General features: G+C 31.3%; 1 protein-coding gene across 1 annotated transcript in view; it reads right to left on the bottom strand.

The window, feature by feature from the left end:
- Positions 1 to 18,450, bottom strand: part of Mipp1 (Multiple inositol polyphosphate phosphatase 1) — a 49,652-nt gene that overhangs the window by 8,568 nt on the left and 22,634 nt on the right. The window contains exons 2-4 of the mRNA XM_088231791.1: positions 15,237 to 15,422; positions 3,262 to 3,407; positions 1,649 to 1,831 (exon numbers count right to left, since the gene is read on the bottom strand). Coding sequence (XP_088087917.1) covers positions 1,649 to 1,831; positions 3,262 to 3,407; positions 15,237 to 15,411 — 504 coding nt within the window. The 5' untranslated portion in view covers positions 15,412 to 15,422. The remainder of the gene's footprint in view (positions 1 to 1,648; positions 1,832 to 3,261; positions 3,408 to 15,236; positions 15,423 to 18,450) is intronic.

Genomic DNA, 18,450 nt, shown 5'->3' with positions numbered 1-18,450 from the left:
CTTTGCTGTGCAATTAATTGCTCCAATTTTTACCGCGTGCAAGAAAAAAAATATTGCATCCGATTTCCCGTAGGGATGAAGTTCCTCATTAGAAAATACTAAATTGTCTTGAGTTTGTCTCCTTGACGCCATTTATTTATTTATTAAAATAAAACAACAGCCATTACAACAAAAAAATTAATATTTACAAATAAACCAAAATTATAGGCCAATTGTAGTTTTCTATACATTACTAAATACAATGTCAAAAAAAGAAGAAAAAAAAGCGTACATTGAAATAGCCACTCCGCATTATTCCACACGTAAAAAATAAATAAAATATTACAATAATAATGAAATAATAAAAATATTTTATTTTTTTTGTTTACTCAGACTTAAAAATCCTTTCGCCGGCGGATCCATACGGAGCTATCAGTCCTCCTTTCATTCTTATTTCAAACAAGAGAAAATAATTACACTATAAAAGTGTACAAAAAAATAAAATATTAAGTAGGTACAGTTAGATTAAATTATAATTATTTGTTTTAGTTAGGGTTCTAGCATTTTCTTTAAATTTGTTTAAAGTGAGGAAATATATATCTATTTCAGCAAAAAACGTGTTATAATTATTTAGAATTCTGGGCAAAGATGCATTCGTATTATTATTTGCTAATTTGCTTTATTTATTCAAGAAACATGATATACAAGTATATAATATTTATATTGGTATATAATTCTTCTGTAAGTGTGATGTCACTAAACTCCTAAACAGCTTAAGCGATTTACGCGTGTTTTTTTCACATAATAATGCGTTTTGCGCTGTGCATGTTTGTAGATTAAAAAATCCTCAATCTAATCTGTAAAAATAAAGTTAGGAGCATAAATGTTTTATTCATCAACCTACCAGGGTTATATTCGGCAAGAATTTATATGCTCAAAAAATGGGAAGATGTTATTTTTTCGCATACAAAAAATGTTTGTATTTGAATGTTTACAAACAGCATTCGTTTTTTGTGGATCTCAATCACATTCTTTTCTTAAATTCCATATAATTTCTACGCATTTGTTTATTTTTACTAGATTTTTGGTAATACTAAAATAATATTAACTGACATTCAATACATTTTTGAAAATCGCAATCCTAAATAAAGAGCACCCCTGTTATTAGAAGAGTAGAGTTTGACACTCGCAAACACCATTATGTATTTAAAACATTAAAAAAAAATACATTTACTTATCGTATTATCAGCTCTATAGTTTTTTTAAGGTTTGTGATTTTGAAATTTACTATATTTATTTTTTTGTATTTTTTAAAAACATTACACATACATTAGTTAATTACAGATATACATTTTATAGTGACACAACCGGTAATGAATCATGCCTGTGAACCTGTCCCGACTCGCTAGAAAATCCGAGTGTCTGATGTCACGAGTTCTTTTTGTCCGATGTCACGAGTTCTTTTTGGCGAGTTGGCTTTCCAGCAACCGGAAATCTATCACAACACTCTATCATTGGCTGATTTCGGAGAATTAGTGACGTCGTTCAAAGAAGTTAATTTTAATTTATTTTTTATACATTTTCGAGAAACTTCGCCGTACTATTAAATGATTAATTTTTACCGCATGTAAGAAAACATTTTTTCTTATTTGTATTATTTAATACTCACCACAAAATCTCTAGGGTTGTAAACAGCGGGCAAGAGGTCTGGAAACTTGGTCTGCCACCTTTTGGCCAGGAATTTGATGTCGTCATAGCCCTGATTAGTAAGATCATTTGCGAAGTTTCTGGTGAAATTCCTGTTCCAGAACCATAATTTCAGATTCTCTAAATCTTGATTGCAGAGACGACCCTTAAAATAAATACACCTTAAGTTGTTAATTCTTACATCAAAGTCAAGAAGTAAATAAGAACTTAAGAATTCATATGTTTTTTTAAAATCGATTTATTTCCATAAATTAATTAATATTATACGTGTTTATTGACTGATATTTACAATTATTTTAATTACTTTAAATAAACTATGTTTTTTTTAATATATTAGTGCGTTGATGTAATAACTTATATTTACATATAAGTTATTAATTAAAAAATACTTGGTACACTTCCACTTATTTATTTGACCAATTAGCGCTTTCACCCTCTAATGGGCATCTTCAGACTGGTGAATATTATACAGTATAAGGATAATTTATATAAAACTAAATATTATCTAAGTGTAGGTACATTTAAAAATAGGTTGAAAAAGATACAATACGCAATATTTCAATGGAACAGAGTGAGACAAATTATTGAAACATGTGTTGGCGGTGTACTTTAAGAGTAGATTCTATTATTTGAAAAACATTCATTGTTTTATTACAATTTACAGAGTCCAACTAAGGGTGAGTTTTTTAAAATTAATAACTTATATGTAGATACAAGTTTTTTTAAATTTTTAAATTTTTATTATGTTAGTTGCATTATTCTTTTACCTTGCTTGTAATGTACAAGGTTTATATTTGCTTCAAAGCGATAGTTATTTATTTGTTTACTTAAAAAATTGTTTTTTTTATTTTTAATTTATATTAAATTTACATCAATGAAAAACTTTATTTAGTTATTTTATGTAAGGATCGGTGAGATGTTTCGGCTGTGACCTGTTTCAAGAGCTTCTCCGCATTTGCTCTGGTGACGAGGAAACCACAGAAAACTCGTCAGGAGAAGGCGGACCGTTGTAATTCGTCAACAAATATAAGTTATTGCATCATTCCAATGGAAGTCCATCAAGAATTGTCAATAAATGATTTTAATAAAATATTAGTGTGTGTTTCAATTCAATCTGATAGTAGGTACTCAAAGTAAGTATCTGCTATCAGTTTTCTCAAAAGACCAACTAAAACGCAGTAAAAATAATGCTTTTTTTCAGTATTAAGTTTTGATACTAAATTTCATCTATTTTTTTTAATAATGACTTATACGACGCACGTTTTCCCTTTATGGCCTTAAGATGAAATTTAAAAAAATTAAGTTTTAAATATCATTGCGATTTACCTGTTTAAAAAGTCTTTTACGTTTTTCTCGAAAGTATAATTTTTCATCATAGGCATATTCCTGCGTAGCATCACGTCTGATCATGATTAAAGCCCGATTACCCACGAATTAAAATGTCATTTTTTTCGCGCTACTAACGTGTATATTTAATTATTATACTTCAGTAGAATCTACGGGTTCTATAACGTGGTGATATTTATGCAGCGATTTTATAACTTATGACTAAATAATAAAACTTGTTTTATTTACCTGATCTGGTGCTGTTCTTCTAATTTCATAGTTAGCGACGATATCATCCCTTGTTTTTGCCAGTTTGGGAAGTTCGTCCATTGCTTTAACAGAAGGTAGTCTAGTTCCATGGCGGTTGAAAGACCAAAACTGTATCGGTCTGCAATCTAAAAAAAATACAAAAAAATCAAAATAACTTCAATCATCATTCATCATTCTTATTTACGAAGATTTTCATCGAAAACGAACAAAAAAATATTAAGTGTATTAATAAAATACCTATTTAAATCCAAAGTCGCGAGGAAAAGAAACAAGAAACTAATAGTTCTACATTATCTCTGCAAGAAACGTCAAAATCTAAAATCCGCCATTTTATTTGAATTGTAACAAAAGAGCGGGAGTTCTTTATTTGAACATTCACCTTGACCTCGCGTCGCGTCGTTCGGTACTTACACGCACGAATCTCGTCAACAAAGTAAAGTACCTACCTACTTTGCCTATGGACAGGGTCTACCTACAGCTTACGTGCTTTAACGGTACAAATAAAAAATGTATCTACTCAATCTACTGTGACAAAAAATGAACCAGGCGCAGACGTAAGAATTAGGCACTCTTCGATTTTTAACACGTAGGTGGGTTATTATTTGGGTATAACAAAACAGGAGTGTACGAAGCACACCCCCCGACAAGTTCGGATTGTATTAATTTATTTTTAAATGCATTTAGATTGTGTGTATATGTAGTGAAATTAATAGTGTTTTTTTCAATAATGTACCAGGAATACCCCAGCTAAAAAGCTTAAAAAATCCTTATTAAGATTGTCATGGTAGTGTTTATAAAACGTTTCGTAATGTTTTCTTAGAAAGTCATACATTTTATCATAATATAACTGGAGCCAGAGTAGACGTAGACGGAGCACACGTAGAACAGAACTGATCGCGTAGCGTTAGCAGGACAGCACAGAGGGGAGTTGAGAGGGAGAATGTATGTAAAATATAGAGCACGAAATCAGTTTTTTTGTGGATATGGCTGGAAATTATGTACTTAAATCATAGAACACACTCACTTATTGTAATATTATTAATATAATTACTACAGTAATTATCTAAAGGTTTATCGATTCATAAATTATTTCACAATACATATTTAACTTTTGTTTTTATGCCCCAACCCAGTCCAGAATGTGTAGATTAGTCAATTCATCACACGACTTGGAATTCCTTGGGATAGATATTCCGAATTTTCGTAGATCTCTTCGCGACTAAACAGTGTGGGATGAAGTTGGATTGGCATGGTTTAGCTCAAATTCTTATGTTTTTCGTTTTTATGAATATATAGTATACAATTATCGTTTTTCCCTTGTTTGTCTTTGCTACTTAGTTTTATGTTATTTTTGTTCAGTTTCTTGTATTTATGTTTCTTCATGTAATTGTTGTAATCGGCTTAGGCCGTATAATAAATAAATAATTGCTTTCTTAAGTGTGTTTTTTTAACAGAATTTTCTCTAAAACACAAAATTATAAGTACCTGAATTCCCTACCACTAAATAATCAGCTGGCTTTGGCCTTAATTTTTCCCATAGTTATAATAATTTAACATGCTGAACTAAATACGTTCAATTTATTATTACCTAAGTATTTATTTATTTATTTGACACTTTATATATACAATATATATACATATAAGGGCGGGCATATTGCCTTAAAGCAATTTCTTCCTACCTACCCAAACCGTTCAGTTTGAGAAAATTATAAATATATGGACATATTGAATCTTACAATATTATACAAAAATTAAAAGCAAAGATTAACAAAAATAAAAATATATAAAAAAAAAAAAACACTATAGTGTATACTATGAAGAGAGGAGAGGGGATGGGAAGGAAAGAAGAAGGATAAAGGAACAATTTAAATATTTAGATAGTGACATTTCAATCTTGACTTAAATGTAAATAAAGAAGGGGCGTCTCTAACATTAGTGGGTAGATTATTCCACAGTCGAGCGGCTACTACTGTGAGGCAAAACAATTAGAGCGATGACAGGGTATTAAAAGGGTTCTCTCGTTACTAGAACGAAGAGATAGTCCGTGTTGTGAAAGAGGTTGGATGAGCTCTCTCAGATAAACAGGCGATATGGGATTATTTAAAATATTGTGAAAAAGTGAAGTAAAAAATAGTATTATCAACAACAGAGTATGGATAAAAAAATTGTAAATTATTTTTGTAAAATGAATGTAATAATCCGTAAGGATTAATAAATAAATTTTCAAATAAAAAAAAATGACAATGTTTCTTCTATGCCTGATACTGAGCCAGTGTAGTTGCATGCGATACTCGGTTATGTGGTCAAATTTGCGAAAATTAAAGATATAACGAATACAAATATTCTGCAATCGTTCTAGAATATACTAAACCTAGAGTCTAATAAAACCGAAGGGCCTTATATAGTTATATAAGGCCCTTCGGTTTTAGTAGACTGAAATCAGTGTTTTATTTCAATATTAAAACTATTGAAACACGTTTAAATATGTATTCGCATATTCAAAAAAATAATAACAATTAAAATAGTAATATTTTAATAGTTATAATTTATCATAAATATAAGATTATGTTAGTTAATATTTTGATTATTTTGTTGTAATTTTTCTAGTTATTAAGTTCTATCTTCCTTATAATATTTTACTGTAAGTTTCTCTTTTCTGTTAAATAGGCTCTATCAGGTTTTGGTGGGTTTTTCTGTTAGTGCCTATTTCAATTTATGTTGAAATTTTTGTTGGTTTGGTTATGTGTTTATTATTACAATTGATATTTTGATGTTATTCTTGTACTTATAATTTTGTTGTCTATTGTTTGTATCTATATTGTTATTCCTTTCTGTTTATGTTGTTCTTATTTTTATTAATGTAACTTGTTTTTGGCCGATGTTATTAAGTTTAGGTAGAAGGCTTTAATAAAGGAAAAAAAAAACGTGTGAAATATTACAGAATCATAATTAGATTGGCTCGATTAAAAGTACCTACCTGCAATATGTGGTACCTACGTTGATTTGAATTAATTAAGCTTAATGTGAATTCACCCTTCGTTTCCCCCATTTTATCAATTCACTAAAACATGGATCAATATTTTGGAGAGCAGAGCACACAAGTCCCTAATTAATTTCGAGCTTCGTGTAAACATAAGATTTTTCAATGTTCATTAATCTATTTGTAGATGTTACCCACAAAATGCTGCTAAAGCTAGTTAGTTAAGCCAATTACTGACCATTAGAAAATCGAAAATGTATAAAAATAAAGTTTCCAACGCCCCCGATTAAAAATACCCGAGAAAAAATATACGCCAACGTAAAGGATATTATTTATTTCACTGTTTTTACAATGTACAGAGTTTCTGGTCCCGACTAGCTAGGAACTTCCTGTTTTTAGGCAAGATCTTTTTTGTAACATGTTGTTTTTCAAAACAGTTAAAATGAATACGAATAATAATGAAAATTCAAACATGCATACAAATAGCAAAAATTAAAAATAACATTATTAAAACTGACAAATTTGCCAAAGAAAAAAAAAACGTTTTTTTTTAAAAACGAACTACTTTGCATGACGTCACTCCGAATCAACCAATGATAAGAGAGTTGTGATAAATTTCCGGTTTACGGTAAGTCAACTGACAAATCAGCAAAACTCACCGAGAAGAAGAGAAATAATTTCAAAAATACAAAATTAAAATTATTTTGTCAAATTAATATAATAATCTGTGGATTTTGAGTAGTCTAAGCACAAAAGATTTAATTTTTATATATTTTTTTTTATTAATAAATTTCATAAAAGGTAGATTTTTTATAAAATTCTATACAGATCTACTTTTATACATCTAGTTGATGTTATCACTGTAACTCTTCAAAAAAAGAGACTAACTCTTGTGCTTGGAGAGTGACTTACACTGTTTTAGTTGTTTATATAATTTTAAATATATGAGTACATGAGAAAAAAAACAAAGGATATGCAAAGAAAAAAACATAAATAATAACACATTCATACGAATTAAAATTCAATGCAGTTTTTACACGTGTTCAAAAAATATCTTTAGTTTTACTTTAAATTTATTTATTGATATAGTATTTTTAATAGTTTTTAATTTATTGGGGAGATTATTATAATTTTTTACACCTTAGAAGACAAAGCTATGTTGATTTAGTAATTTTAATATTATTTTGGTATCTGAGTGACTTATTCATCTCAAATTCTTTATTTTTTTCTTCTTTATAAATTTGTATAATGGAATTTATTTTATAAAGAGTGTCTACTGTATGAACCTTAAATATTTTTTTAAGACTTTCCGTATTGAATGTTGAGGGTTTCTTTAAAATTACTTTAATAATAAATCTTTGTACTATTTTAAGAGGGTTTAATATATTGGCTTATGCATCCCCCCCATCCTACAATACCATATTGTAACAAAGATTGTACAATTGAGTAATAAGCTATTTTTAAATGATTGTTTTTTTTAAATATTCCTTAATCTAATAAATATGTTTATACATTTTCTTATACGTTTAACTAGTTCACTAATATGATCTTTCCATTTTATGTTTTGGTCTATGTATACACCAAGGTATTTAATTTTATCTTGTTGTTTTTTTATTTTTTTAAATAATAGTTATTATACTCGTACATAGAAAATGGGAATCAAATTGTGGTAAAAGAGGGTTCGAGCCGCGTATTTATTTGGAACAAAAAATGATTTCGAAATCATTCCCGTTGAAACACGTCTTTCAGATTTGTTTATAAAAGTTCTTTGATCATTTTCACAGTAGAAAAAATATTTTACCCATTCTAATTTGTGTACCTACAAATAGTCTTCAAAGCTATTTCCGTTTATGTACAATGTACATGCATGGTGTTATTTATTATAGCGACCATGCCGTCCTTTGACGACGCTATGGGGTCATGTTCCTGTTTTGTTAACAGTGGACAGTCAAATGGAAAATTTAGCAGATTTAGAAAGAAAAAAGGTTTTTTGATGAGTAAGCCTAGCAGAATTCCGTTTATCCGAAATCCAGTCATCCGAATTGAAAATATCCAGATCGTTATCAGGAATATCTGTTAAAATATTTCCCAATATTCATTTTATTATTTTCTTTTGCTGGAAATTTTATTTCTTTTCTAAAAATTGTATTTGAATATTTTGCTAGAGTTTAGTCGGGGGTCTTCCGGTCATTGTAGATAAGCTAAATAGGTACACCGCATGCATGGGTTTATAAATCAATATTGCAAAACCCATGTACTGTGTAATACTTCGTGCCTTGATGCTCAAAATCCCCTGACTGTCAAACAAAATCATCGAAAGGGCCGCGAGTTTCAAAAACCTGGGAGCATATGTTACAAAAAATGGAAGCTTTTAAAAGCTTCAAATTAATGTGCATTTATTAGGGGTGCGGCTAGGAGTAGCTGGCGCCACATGTAACAGTATGAAGGTTGTCTGAAGATCGATTCAATCGAGATTCTCCTCTATGGATGCGAATCGTGGCACCTCACCAGGGCCCAAAACAGCAAAATACTGAGTTACGAGAATAGGTGTCTCAGAGGAATCTTGGGTGTGTGGTGGTTTGAAGGAATATGTATACATGTAAGGAAAAAAATAATAAGAGAACGGACGCAGCAAACTCCGGTGACAACTGTCATCAAGAGGAAGATATACTGTTGGCTGGGTCATATACTGTGTATGCCTCCTGGGCCTCGATTATGATGGGAAGATAAGGATGTCATACCTTCACCATGACGTTGAAGATAAATTCTCTTGAGCGATTACGAAGATATTCTATCGACTCCCCACCTTCAAGTTTTGGGTAGGCACATCGATATGAAACAAGGGGAAGCGTACGTCACGTTAAATATATCTACGCACTAAAGTGGGATAGCTTTAGCATGACGTCATAGTTAAAGATAAAATTCTCCCGAACGATTACGAAAATACACTATCGATCCCCCCCCCCCCCCATCAAGTTTTTATGTAAGTACATCGGTTTGTACCATCGCGACGGGTCTAGTACCTCTCGATACACATATCTACACATCAAAAGTGTCAAAAATTTTGTTCCACGTTTTGTTTTGTTTTGTTAAATTTTTAATCGTTCTGAGGTTGGCACTTTTTTTCTTAAAAGCCTATTAAAAATATGAGAAAGAAATAAGTAAATTTTGAAGTCGTATTAAATTCCGACATAACTGTCAGTTTGTAAAACGAATGGCTAGATGCAAAAAAATAATGTCGCTAGATTCTGCCCTATTAACATATAAGAGAATCTCTAGGCATAAGAAAGTTTCCAATTAAAAAAAAAAAAAAATAGTTATTATATTTTTTCCATCTTTTTTACTATATTTTGGATTGTACGTATCGAGACTCGAGACGTTAAATAAGCAGGCCTTGTAATAGCTCAGTAGATAAATACAGACGATAGTTAAGCATACCTTCTTGGTAATTGTCAAAGTCATATAGAAATCATATTAAAGCGAGCATTTTTTGCTTAAATTGGGATTATTGGAGTATATAAAGTGGGCACTTTTTACCACAGAAGCCTATTTAAAATAAAAATGAGATATTTTTTATATATTTTAAATGCTAATGAAGTAAGGAACGCGGACTAAATATTTGGGGTCATTCATTGGTTGGACTCGATCATATGACGTCGAGATGACCAGTAGGTAGAACATACCGAGGTAGATACTAGATACAGATAGTACAGAAGTTAAGTTAAGTTCAGACGAAGAGAGTGTTCATAATCGAAGCCCTGAGAGCCTTAACCACGCTTGCTTACTTTACAAGGCATCAAGTTCTTAGGTAAATATTATCATCTATCATTAAACCCCTACTATCCGCACCCGATGGTGCACAGGGCACTCCATTGTTACACTGAATGCAGTGTATCCCAAAATCTGTTACACTAAGACGGTTAGGACTTAGCGCGTTAAATGCTCAAATAAATACAACGGCATTGTAGAATATTACTGTGTTTATTTCAATAGTAATGTAAATATCAGAGCTTGTTAGTGCTGGATTATCGATTCTGTCATCAGTATTGGACAATACCTTCCACAAACTTATTTGTAGACCATTACTCGCCTTGGCACTTAAAGCGTAATATTTACGACCATTATGTTTCATATATTATTTATTTACGAGTTACCACTTTAACTCGAAAAATAATTGCGGGCACCTTTCAATATTGGGAAAATGCCGAGTGTATGTAGTTGGTGTTATAGAAAAAATAATACCTGGAAATGGATTACTAAGGTATAAAGGTACTTAGCTATAAATTCGTGGGGACATTTTACTAAAACTAACACTAAAATGATCTAAGGTCTACAACTCTAACTTTAACTCTTTAATAGTGATAAAACGGATAGTGGTTTGGCCGGATACCGGTTATTCGGCGGACCCCTAAGCTGGATAGTCGGATATATGACGACCCATTGTTCCTCTGTTCCACGCAAAAATAGTTTAAATTAAAAATTGATTTCTTTTAAGCATTTTTTATTTCAGGGTTAAATTTATTCTATTCTTTTTCTAGGGTGTAACTGAACGCTGACGAACGTTTTTGTGCAAAAAACAAAAATTCAAATACGGAACTTTCTTATTCCCAAATTAGTCAATATCAATAAATCAATTTAGTGGCGGAGAAATAGCCCTGCAAATTATTAAAATAAACACTGATAAATTCTTCTTTCACGTCGCAATGGAGAGCCCGATTTACGTGATTTTTGAATAGGGATACGCGATAAGCTAACAAGTGTCAAAAGCTAACTTGTATATTTTTGAAAAACATCTCACTCCCTTCTTAGAAAAATTGATTAGTATTAAAACAGAATAGCGATAAGTCGATGTAGAATAAAGGATAGCGGTATTTTTTGCAAAGCGATAGTTAGAGAGCTGGCAATCGATACAGGATACTTTTTTTTCCCTAAAAGGATATTGTTCCACGAGGATTTTTTTATTGTCAAAACACAATGATTACCTTACCTTCACGTAACAGATTTTTATTGTTATTTATTAAAAGAAAACATCGGCCATTATAACAAGGAAATACAATATTTACAAATAAACCAAAATAATAGTCCAATTATAGTTTTCTATACACAATTAAGTATAATACCAAAAAATAAGAAAAAAAGAGTACCTGTAAAAAGCCACTCCGTATCATTACCACTTATAAAAAAAAAAAAATATTACAACAATAATGATATAGAACATATGAAAACGAAAACTTTTTTGTTTACTCGGTTTTAAAAAATCTTTTTTCCAGCGAATCCATTCGGAGTGACCCTAGATCAACCTTCCCTCCATTCTTCTTTAAAACAAGATAAAATAAATTTTATATACGAAAGTATAAAAAAAGTAAGGTTTGTTAAATAGGTAATAATAATTTAACTGTAAATTAAATTGTAAATATTATTTTCAATTAAGGCTCTAGCTTTTTCTTTTAGTTGTTAGAGTGAGGAAATGTCCATCTATTTCAGGAAAAAAATAATGATCAAGATACATTGCATTTATTGTTTCAACGCAGTGCTCTATGCACCAGCGGGCGCGGAAGGAGATATGATTACGTCACATATTTAATCTTTGCAAATTCGACCACATAACCGAATATCGCACGCAACTACATTGGCTCAGTATCAGGCATAGAAGAAACATTCATATTATTTTTTTTATTTGAAAATTTATTTATTAACCCTTACGAATTATTACATTCATTTTACAAAAATAATATACATTTTTTTTATTCATGCTCTGTTGTTGATAATAATATTTTTTACAACTTTTGAAAAGTTTGTCTGAGTCTTTTGTTTAGTTTTGTCTGGTAGTTTATTGTATAATTTCAGTCCGTGGTTTATTAGTCTCGACTGTCCTTGTCTCGTTTTAGAAGGTTCTCGTATTGTGTCCATGTTTAATACTTTTTTTTTTCAAGTTTTTGTTCTTCGTCTACAATAACATCAGTAGCATACATTAGTATGGATAAACTTTAATGATTCTAATTGAAAGAGTTTAGTTATATTTAATTGCTTACTTTGTTAAAATAGTTCTCTAGTTGCGGTTAGATAGGGAAGGTCATATACTAACTTTAATATTTTATTTCTACCACTTCTTCACAGTATTTTAAATAATCCTACTTCTCCTGTTTATCTGAGAGAGCTCTTCCAAACTCTATCACAACTTGGACTATCTCTTCGTTCTAGTAATACGAAAATCCTTTTAATACCCTTTTATCTCTCTAATTTTCTTGACTCCCCTTTCACAGTAGTAGCTGCTCGATTGTGGAATAATCTACCCACTAATATTAGAGACGCCCCTTGTTTAATTACATTTAAATCAAGATTAAAATGTCACTATCTAAATATTAAAGTTGTTCCTTTATCCTTCTTCTGTCCTTCCCATCTCCTCTCCTCTCTTTAAAGTGTAGCGTTATTTTTTAAAATAAATTTTGTATTTTTATTTTGATTTATTTTTATGACTGCATAATAAATGTAAACAACGAATGTCTCAAGCAAGTAGAAGAATTTGTGTATCTGGGAAGCATGTTTTCAAGAGATGAAAGAGTAGAAAAATATGTTGAAAGAAGAGTGAATGCGGGCAACAAAATGAACGGAGCACTAAGCACAGTAATTTCTAATAAAAATATGTCAATCGAAGCTAAACTGGCAGTGCACAACGGAGTTTTAGTCCCAACACTTATGTATGGAAGTGAAACATGGAACTGGCAGAGGAAGGATGAAAGCCGAGTGAACGCGGTTGAAATGCGATCTCTTAGACGAATGTATGGGAAATCAATGTATGACAGGGTTACGATAAAATCAGGCGAGAGTGTAAATCTGAGACAAGTATAATTGATAAGATTAAGAAAGGGTCTCTGAGATGGTTTGGTCACGTAGAACGAATGGACGGCGAAAGAATGGTAAAACAAGTATATATGGCGAAAATGAACGGCAACGTTAGACGAGGACGACCAAGGAAAGACGTGGCATGATCAGATAAACCAAAATCTTAAGTCTGGTCATGTCAAAAGCAGACAGAACCGAAGGGCATGTATGACAAGATGTATGAATGTGGAAGAGGCTAGGATTGTATGCCAGGATAGACGTGTGTGGCGATCCATTCTCTCTGCCTACCCCTACGGTGAAAAGGCGTGATGGTAGTAGTAGTAGTTATTTTGTATTAAATTATGAGATTCGGAATACTTCCTTAGAATATGTCTATGTTAACTTGTAATTTTTTCGAACTAAACGGTAAGCTTTAAAAAAAAAATATTTTTATTTTCCAAAAAGTCATTTAAAAAAAATCTAATCTCAGTATGTAGTACATCCTTTGTTTCTCGGACAAGCAGTCCCTCCACAAACCTCTACCCCTCTCCTACCCAGCTTCTTCCCTTGTCTGCGTCTGGTGCGTATCGCTTCGATCACCAACTTTTGCTTCTGAAACTTCAGAGGATTGGCTTTAGCGACATTCTTCTGAAGCTATTCACAAATTATCTTACAGATCGTAAGCAATATGTGTCATATGGACTGTATCAATCTGAAACATTTAATACCTCTTCAGGGGTTCCTCAAGGATCTAATTTGGGACCATTGTTATTTTTAATCTTTATAAATGATATTGGTAAAGTCATAAAATTTTGTAATTTTCTCTTATTTGCTGACGACCTAAAAATTTTTTGTGAAATACTGACTTCTTCTGATTGTATTAAACTTCAGTGTGACATTCAAAATATAATTCAATGGAGCAAACAAAACAAATTGTTCTTCAATGTTTCCAAATGTTTTGTAATGGCATACACAAGAGCATCCAAAACAATATACTATCGTTATCTCATGGACGGAGTAAGACTTGAAAGGGTTTCAACGTCCAGAGATCTCGGGGTGTTGTTTGATGCTCAGTTATCTTTTAATCTTCATATAGTTAATCTATGTAATGACTCCCTTAAAATGCTTGGTTTTGTTCTTAGAAATGCCAAGATCTTTTCTAACACTCAGATTTTGAGGACATTGTATAATTCCTTGGTAAGAAGTCGTTTGGAGTTTAGTTCCATTATTTGGTCGCCACATGAGACTCGATACTCTTTGATGGTGGAGAGAGTGCAGAAAAAATTTCTGCGCTATCTGTACCTTAAAGAGTGTGGATATTATCCTTGGCTCTTCCCAACTGACTTTTTACTGGGAATGCTAGGCTATCAGTCATTATGGAGGAGGAGGGACGTTCATTTGGGTGTTCACTTTTTCCAGGTGATCGGTGGTCGCATACATAACTCAGAAATTCTGATGGATGTAGGTCTGTTCGTACCTGATAACTATCTTCGACAAAGACAGCATCGATTGTTTTACCTACCGCGATGCAGAACCAACCTGCCAATGGTTATGCCGGTTGGTAGGGCAATCTTGCTACTTAATCGCATCGCCTCGGATGTCGACATATTTCACGACAGTGGGCCTTCCCTTAGGAAAGCACTTTCTAACATTTAATTTTTCTTTTTACATTTTGTTATATTATTTTAATAACATAATTATCTACTGTAATTTGTGATTTATTATTGTATTTAGAATGAATTGGGTCTTTTTCTGTAATGTTCTAAATATCTGAATAAATAAATGAAAATGAAAATGAAATGAAAATGATAGTCAAATACGTTTTTATCACCATTTTTTTTGTCGTGGAGGTATAGGGGTTTGCGAAAGGGATGCTAATCCGAGGAATTAAATATTTATTCCATTTTGAAATCACATTTTTAAAATATTTTTTTGGAAAAAATTATAAGTATTTTTTTTTAAAGCTTACCATGAGGAATGTTCCTCTGAAGTTTCGCTGTCTGGCCCTGAAAACCCGTGTATATATTGGTGTGTTATTAATGTTTGTGTAATTGTAAGTTTTTATCCACGTAAAATATTTGTAAAAGCCCTACGGTCGTTGAAAATATTAAAATAATATAGTAGTGAATTTGATGATAGTATAAGGACTTACAAGGCACAACATGCTGATTATTGTCCTTTCCCTTGACGAGCTCGTAAGCTGATTTGGTGGAGAACATGAGGTAGGGGTCGTAGTCTGAAGCCAGGCAGTAGCCATCCCTCTGTGCCAGGGTGGGCGAGGGACTGAGAACCAGGACGGCCCATCCCAGCAGCAATGGTCCTAACATCTTGACAGCTTCTGAAAACTCCAACGAATTTTGTGTTACTAATATTTCCAATGAAAAAAAGGCGAGAATACAAAGGTGCCATACGGAATGCATATATTTTTATACGGCCACTCCATTGGCCGGGTTGGCCCATAGGCACGTTCCGGAGTGTCCGTTAACTTATATATATATTCATATATGTATACATTTATTCATGTACTTATTATTTTATACAGGACAGTCCGTTTCATTTTATTTTTTTATTTAAGTGAACGAGCTGAAACCTTTATCATGTGGGTGAGATTCATCCGGCTGAATCAATTCACCTACTAGGCAACGCCTGAAAACAATTTTCCAATTTTTACACTTCTTATTATAGTTAGTTCATTTAACAACGTTGAGTCTAAAAACACATTGAGATGCTCAAAACATTGTTAAAATATTAGTTAAAAATTATAGTCACTATTTTTTTTTGTGTATGACCGTAATCAGCATCGTTTTTAGCTTTGACAGCTGGCTTCTGGCTGGTTTGTTTGTTTTGGAGCTAATTCCTTTCGTCCTTATGAATAAAATGTAAAGCAAGTTTTATATATTTTTTAATTTATTTAATGCTCAAAATACACAATTTTACATAGACACAATTATATGTTTTTTATGTCCCGACTTGTTAAAAAATTCCGTGTTAAGTCGGGACTCTATATTTATCTACATATTAAAACAATATTCAGGTAATTAAAACAATATGCAAAATAATCAAAACAATGTACAAAATAATAATAGAAAAATAAAAATAATAAAAATTTATAATACTCGTACATGTCGAAAATGGAATCAAAAGTTATATGATAATACGTATGACAGTGATGACATACGCATATATATATTTGAAACATGGTTCAGTGAAATTAAATTAATTTGATTAAATAAACATATTTTGTAAGATAATAACACATGTTGTGTTATGTATTTATATGTTTATTTGTTTATCATTAGTTTGAGACCCATTATTTATAAAAAAATACTAAAGTATAATAGGTATTTATTTATTTATTTTAAAACTTCAAGTATAAAGAATGAGAACTTTTGCGGACGTATTGCTAAAAGCAACATCGTCTGGCCAAACAATAAACAGACTGGTCAAAAGAAGAGTTGGTCAAATTTGTATTAAAAAACGAAAATATATAAACAAAAAACCCAATTTATTAAAAATAACAGCTGTTTTTTAATTGGGAGATATGGCTTGCACATATTAACTTTCAAAGTATTTAGTTCACACAGAATAAAAAATATTTTTAGTTTCCACAGGAATTAATTCAGTTCTGAAAGGGTGAATTTGAACCGGAAATTCTATTTTCAAAAAATATTGCATTTTTGTCAAAAATAATAAAATAGGTTTCATGAAAAAGTAAAATTGACTAATACACTTCGTAGAATATTAAACAATAAATATCCAGTAACGGCTAGTTAAACCGCAATAATTTCAGTTTAAAATTAAATAATAATCATAATAACAGTTTATTCAAAAAATTACAATATCTTTGTCTACTACATTTTTTATGGTAATAGATATCTTTGGATTATGCGTAGTGATTGTGTTTTCGCGAAATAAGCAAAATATGTTGCATTAATCTTAATATTTTTATCCAACCTATTTCGCACATTCGACGAAAACGCAATAAATTGTTTAAATTATTTCAATGCAATGTGCCCTTGTTACCATAATAATTCTGTACCCTAGACCCTTAGAGGATACAGTCTGCACTGAATGCTGCAGCGAGACTTATTTTCGGAATCTCTAAGTTCAGTCATATCATTCCACTACTTCGGGAATTAATCTGGCTACGTTTTCCACAGAGGGTCGAATACAAACTCTGTTGGCTTATGTATAAGTCACAGCACAACTCTGCTCCGGAATATCTAAGGGAACTATGCATTCCAGATGAACTAGCGGACAGGCGTCTCACGCTTAGATCAGCTACGTCTACGGCGAGAGGAAAAGTTATTATACCTCTACGCAAACAGCGCACTAAATTTAGTGAACGCGCATTTACGATCGCAGGCCCATGGCATGGAATGCTCTCCCAGCAGAGGTGCGAGGCTGTGAAAGTGAAGTGATATTTCGGAAGAAACTTAAAACCCACTTGTTCTCTAAATCATTTGAATAAGTCCGTAGCATGTGACAATAAAATGAATTGTTTTAATTATTATTACAAATTTAAAAGTTTCAATTAAATTTATTCTTCAATAGAATCACTATGGCCTCGATATAACTAAAATATTTTTTAATATAATATATGGCTTTAAAAAAATTAAATTAATTAAAATTGTGGGAGAAATAATGCGTTGAAAGAATAAAAAAGCTTTGAATGCGATAATTTGTTTAATATTCTATTTTATTTTATTCAGAAAACATACAATCATACATAGTAAGTATTAAAAACAACAATCTTTTAACATAAAAAGACCAATGAAGTTTTCATAAATTATGCAAAAGATATAAACATTAAATGTGACAAAAAAAATAAATAAATAAGAATTTCAAGTGAGAAAAGAATAATTGTTAACATTTGCGTTTTCCATTGAGGTAATAAATTAAAATAAATAAAAATACAGAATGTACACTCCGAGCCATCCACGCACACACATGAACGCACATATAAAACATACACAAACATATACATTACATGCGGCACATATACATAGCATAAACCACTCAAGATGCACATTCAGTAACTATCCCAAATAATCGACCCCATGAAGAAATTTTCTGTACAAATGCAACGTGCAGTTAAAATGTCTACATCAATACTAAGTCCATTATAATTTCGACAGGTACGTCTAATGAAATAATTCGAGGTATAATTGTTTTTACAAGTTGGTACTTAAAAAAGGGAATTTAATCTAGTATAGCGAAGAGGACAACGGAAACCAATATTTTGTAAAAGATACGGCGAATCAACTATATTATTTAGAATTTTGAAAAGAAAAATTAAATCACATGTAAGGCGCCTTTCTTGTAGTGATTCTATATTAAAATATATCAAAGATGCGCCGTAATCA

The sequence above is a fragment of the Micrasema longulum genome, unplaced genomic scaffold (genome assembly GCF_059751315.1).
Source record: "Micrasema longulum isolate JH-2025_06_02 unplaced genomic scaffold, ASM5975131v1 h1tg000919l, whole genome shotgun sequence".
Classification (NCBI taxonomy): Eukaryota; Metazoa; Arthropoda; class Insecta; order Trichoptera; family Brachycentridae; genus Micrasema; species Micrasema longulum.
This window is presented reverse-complemented; position numbering and strand designations above follow the sequence as displayed.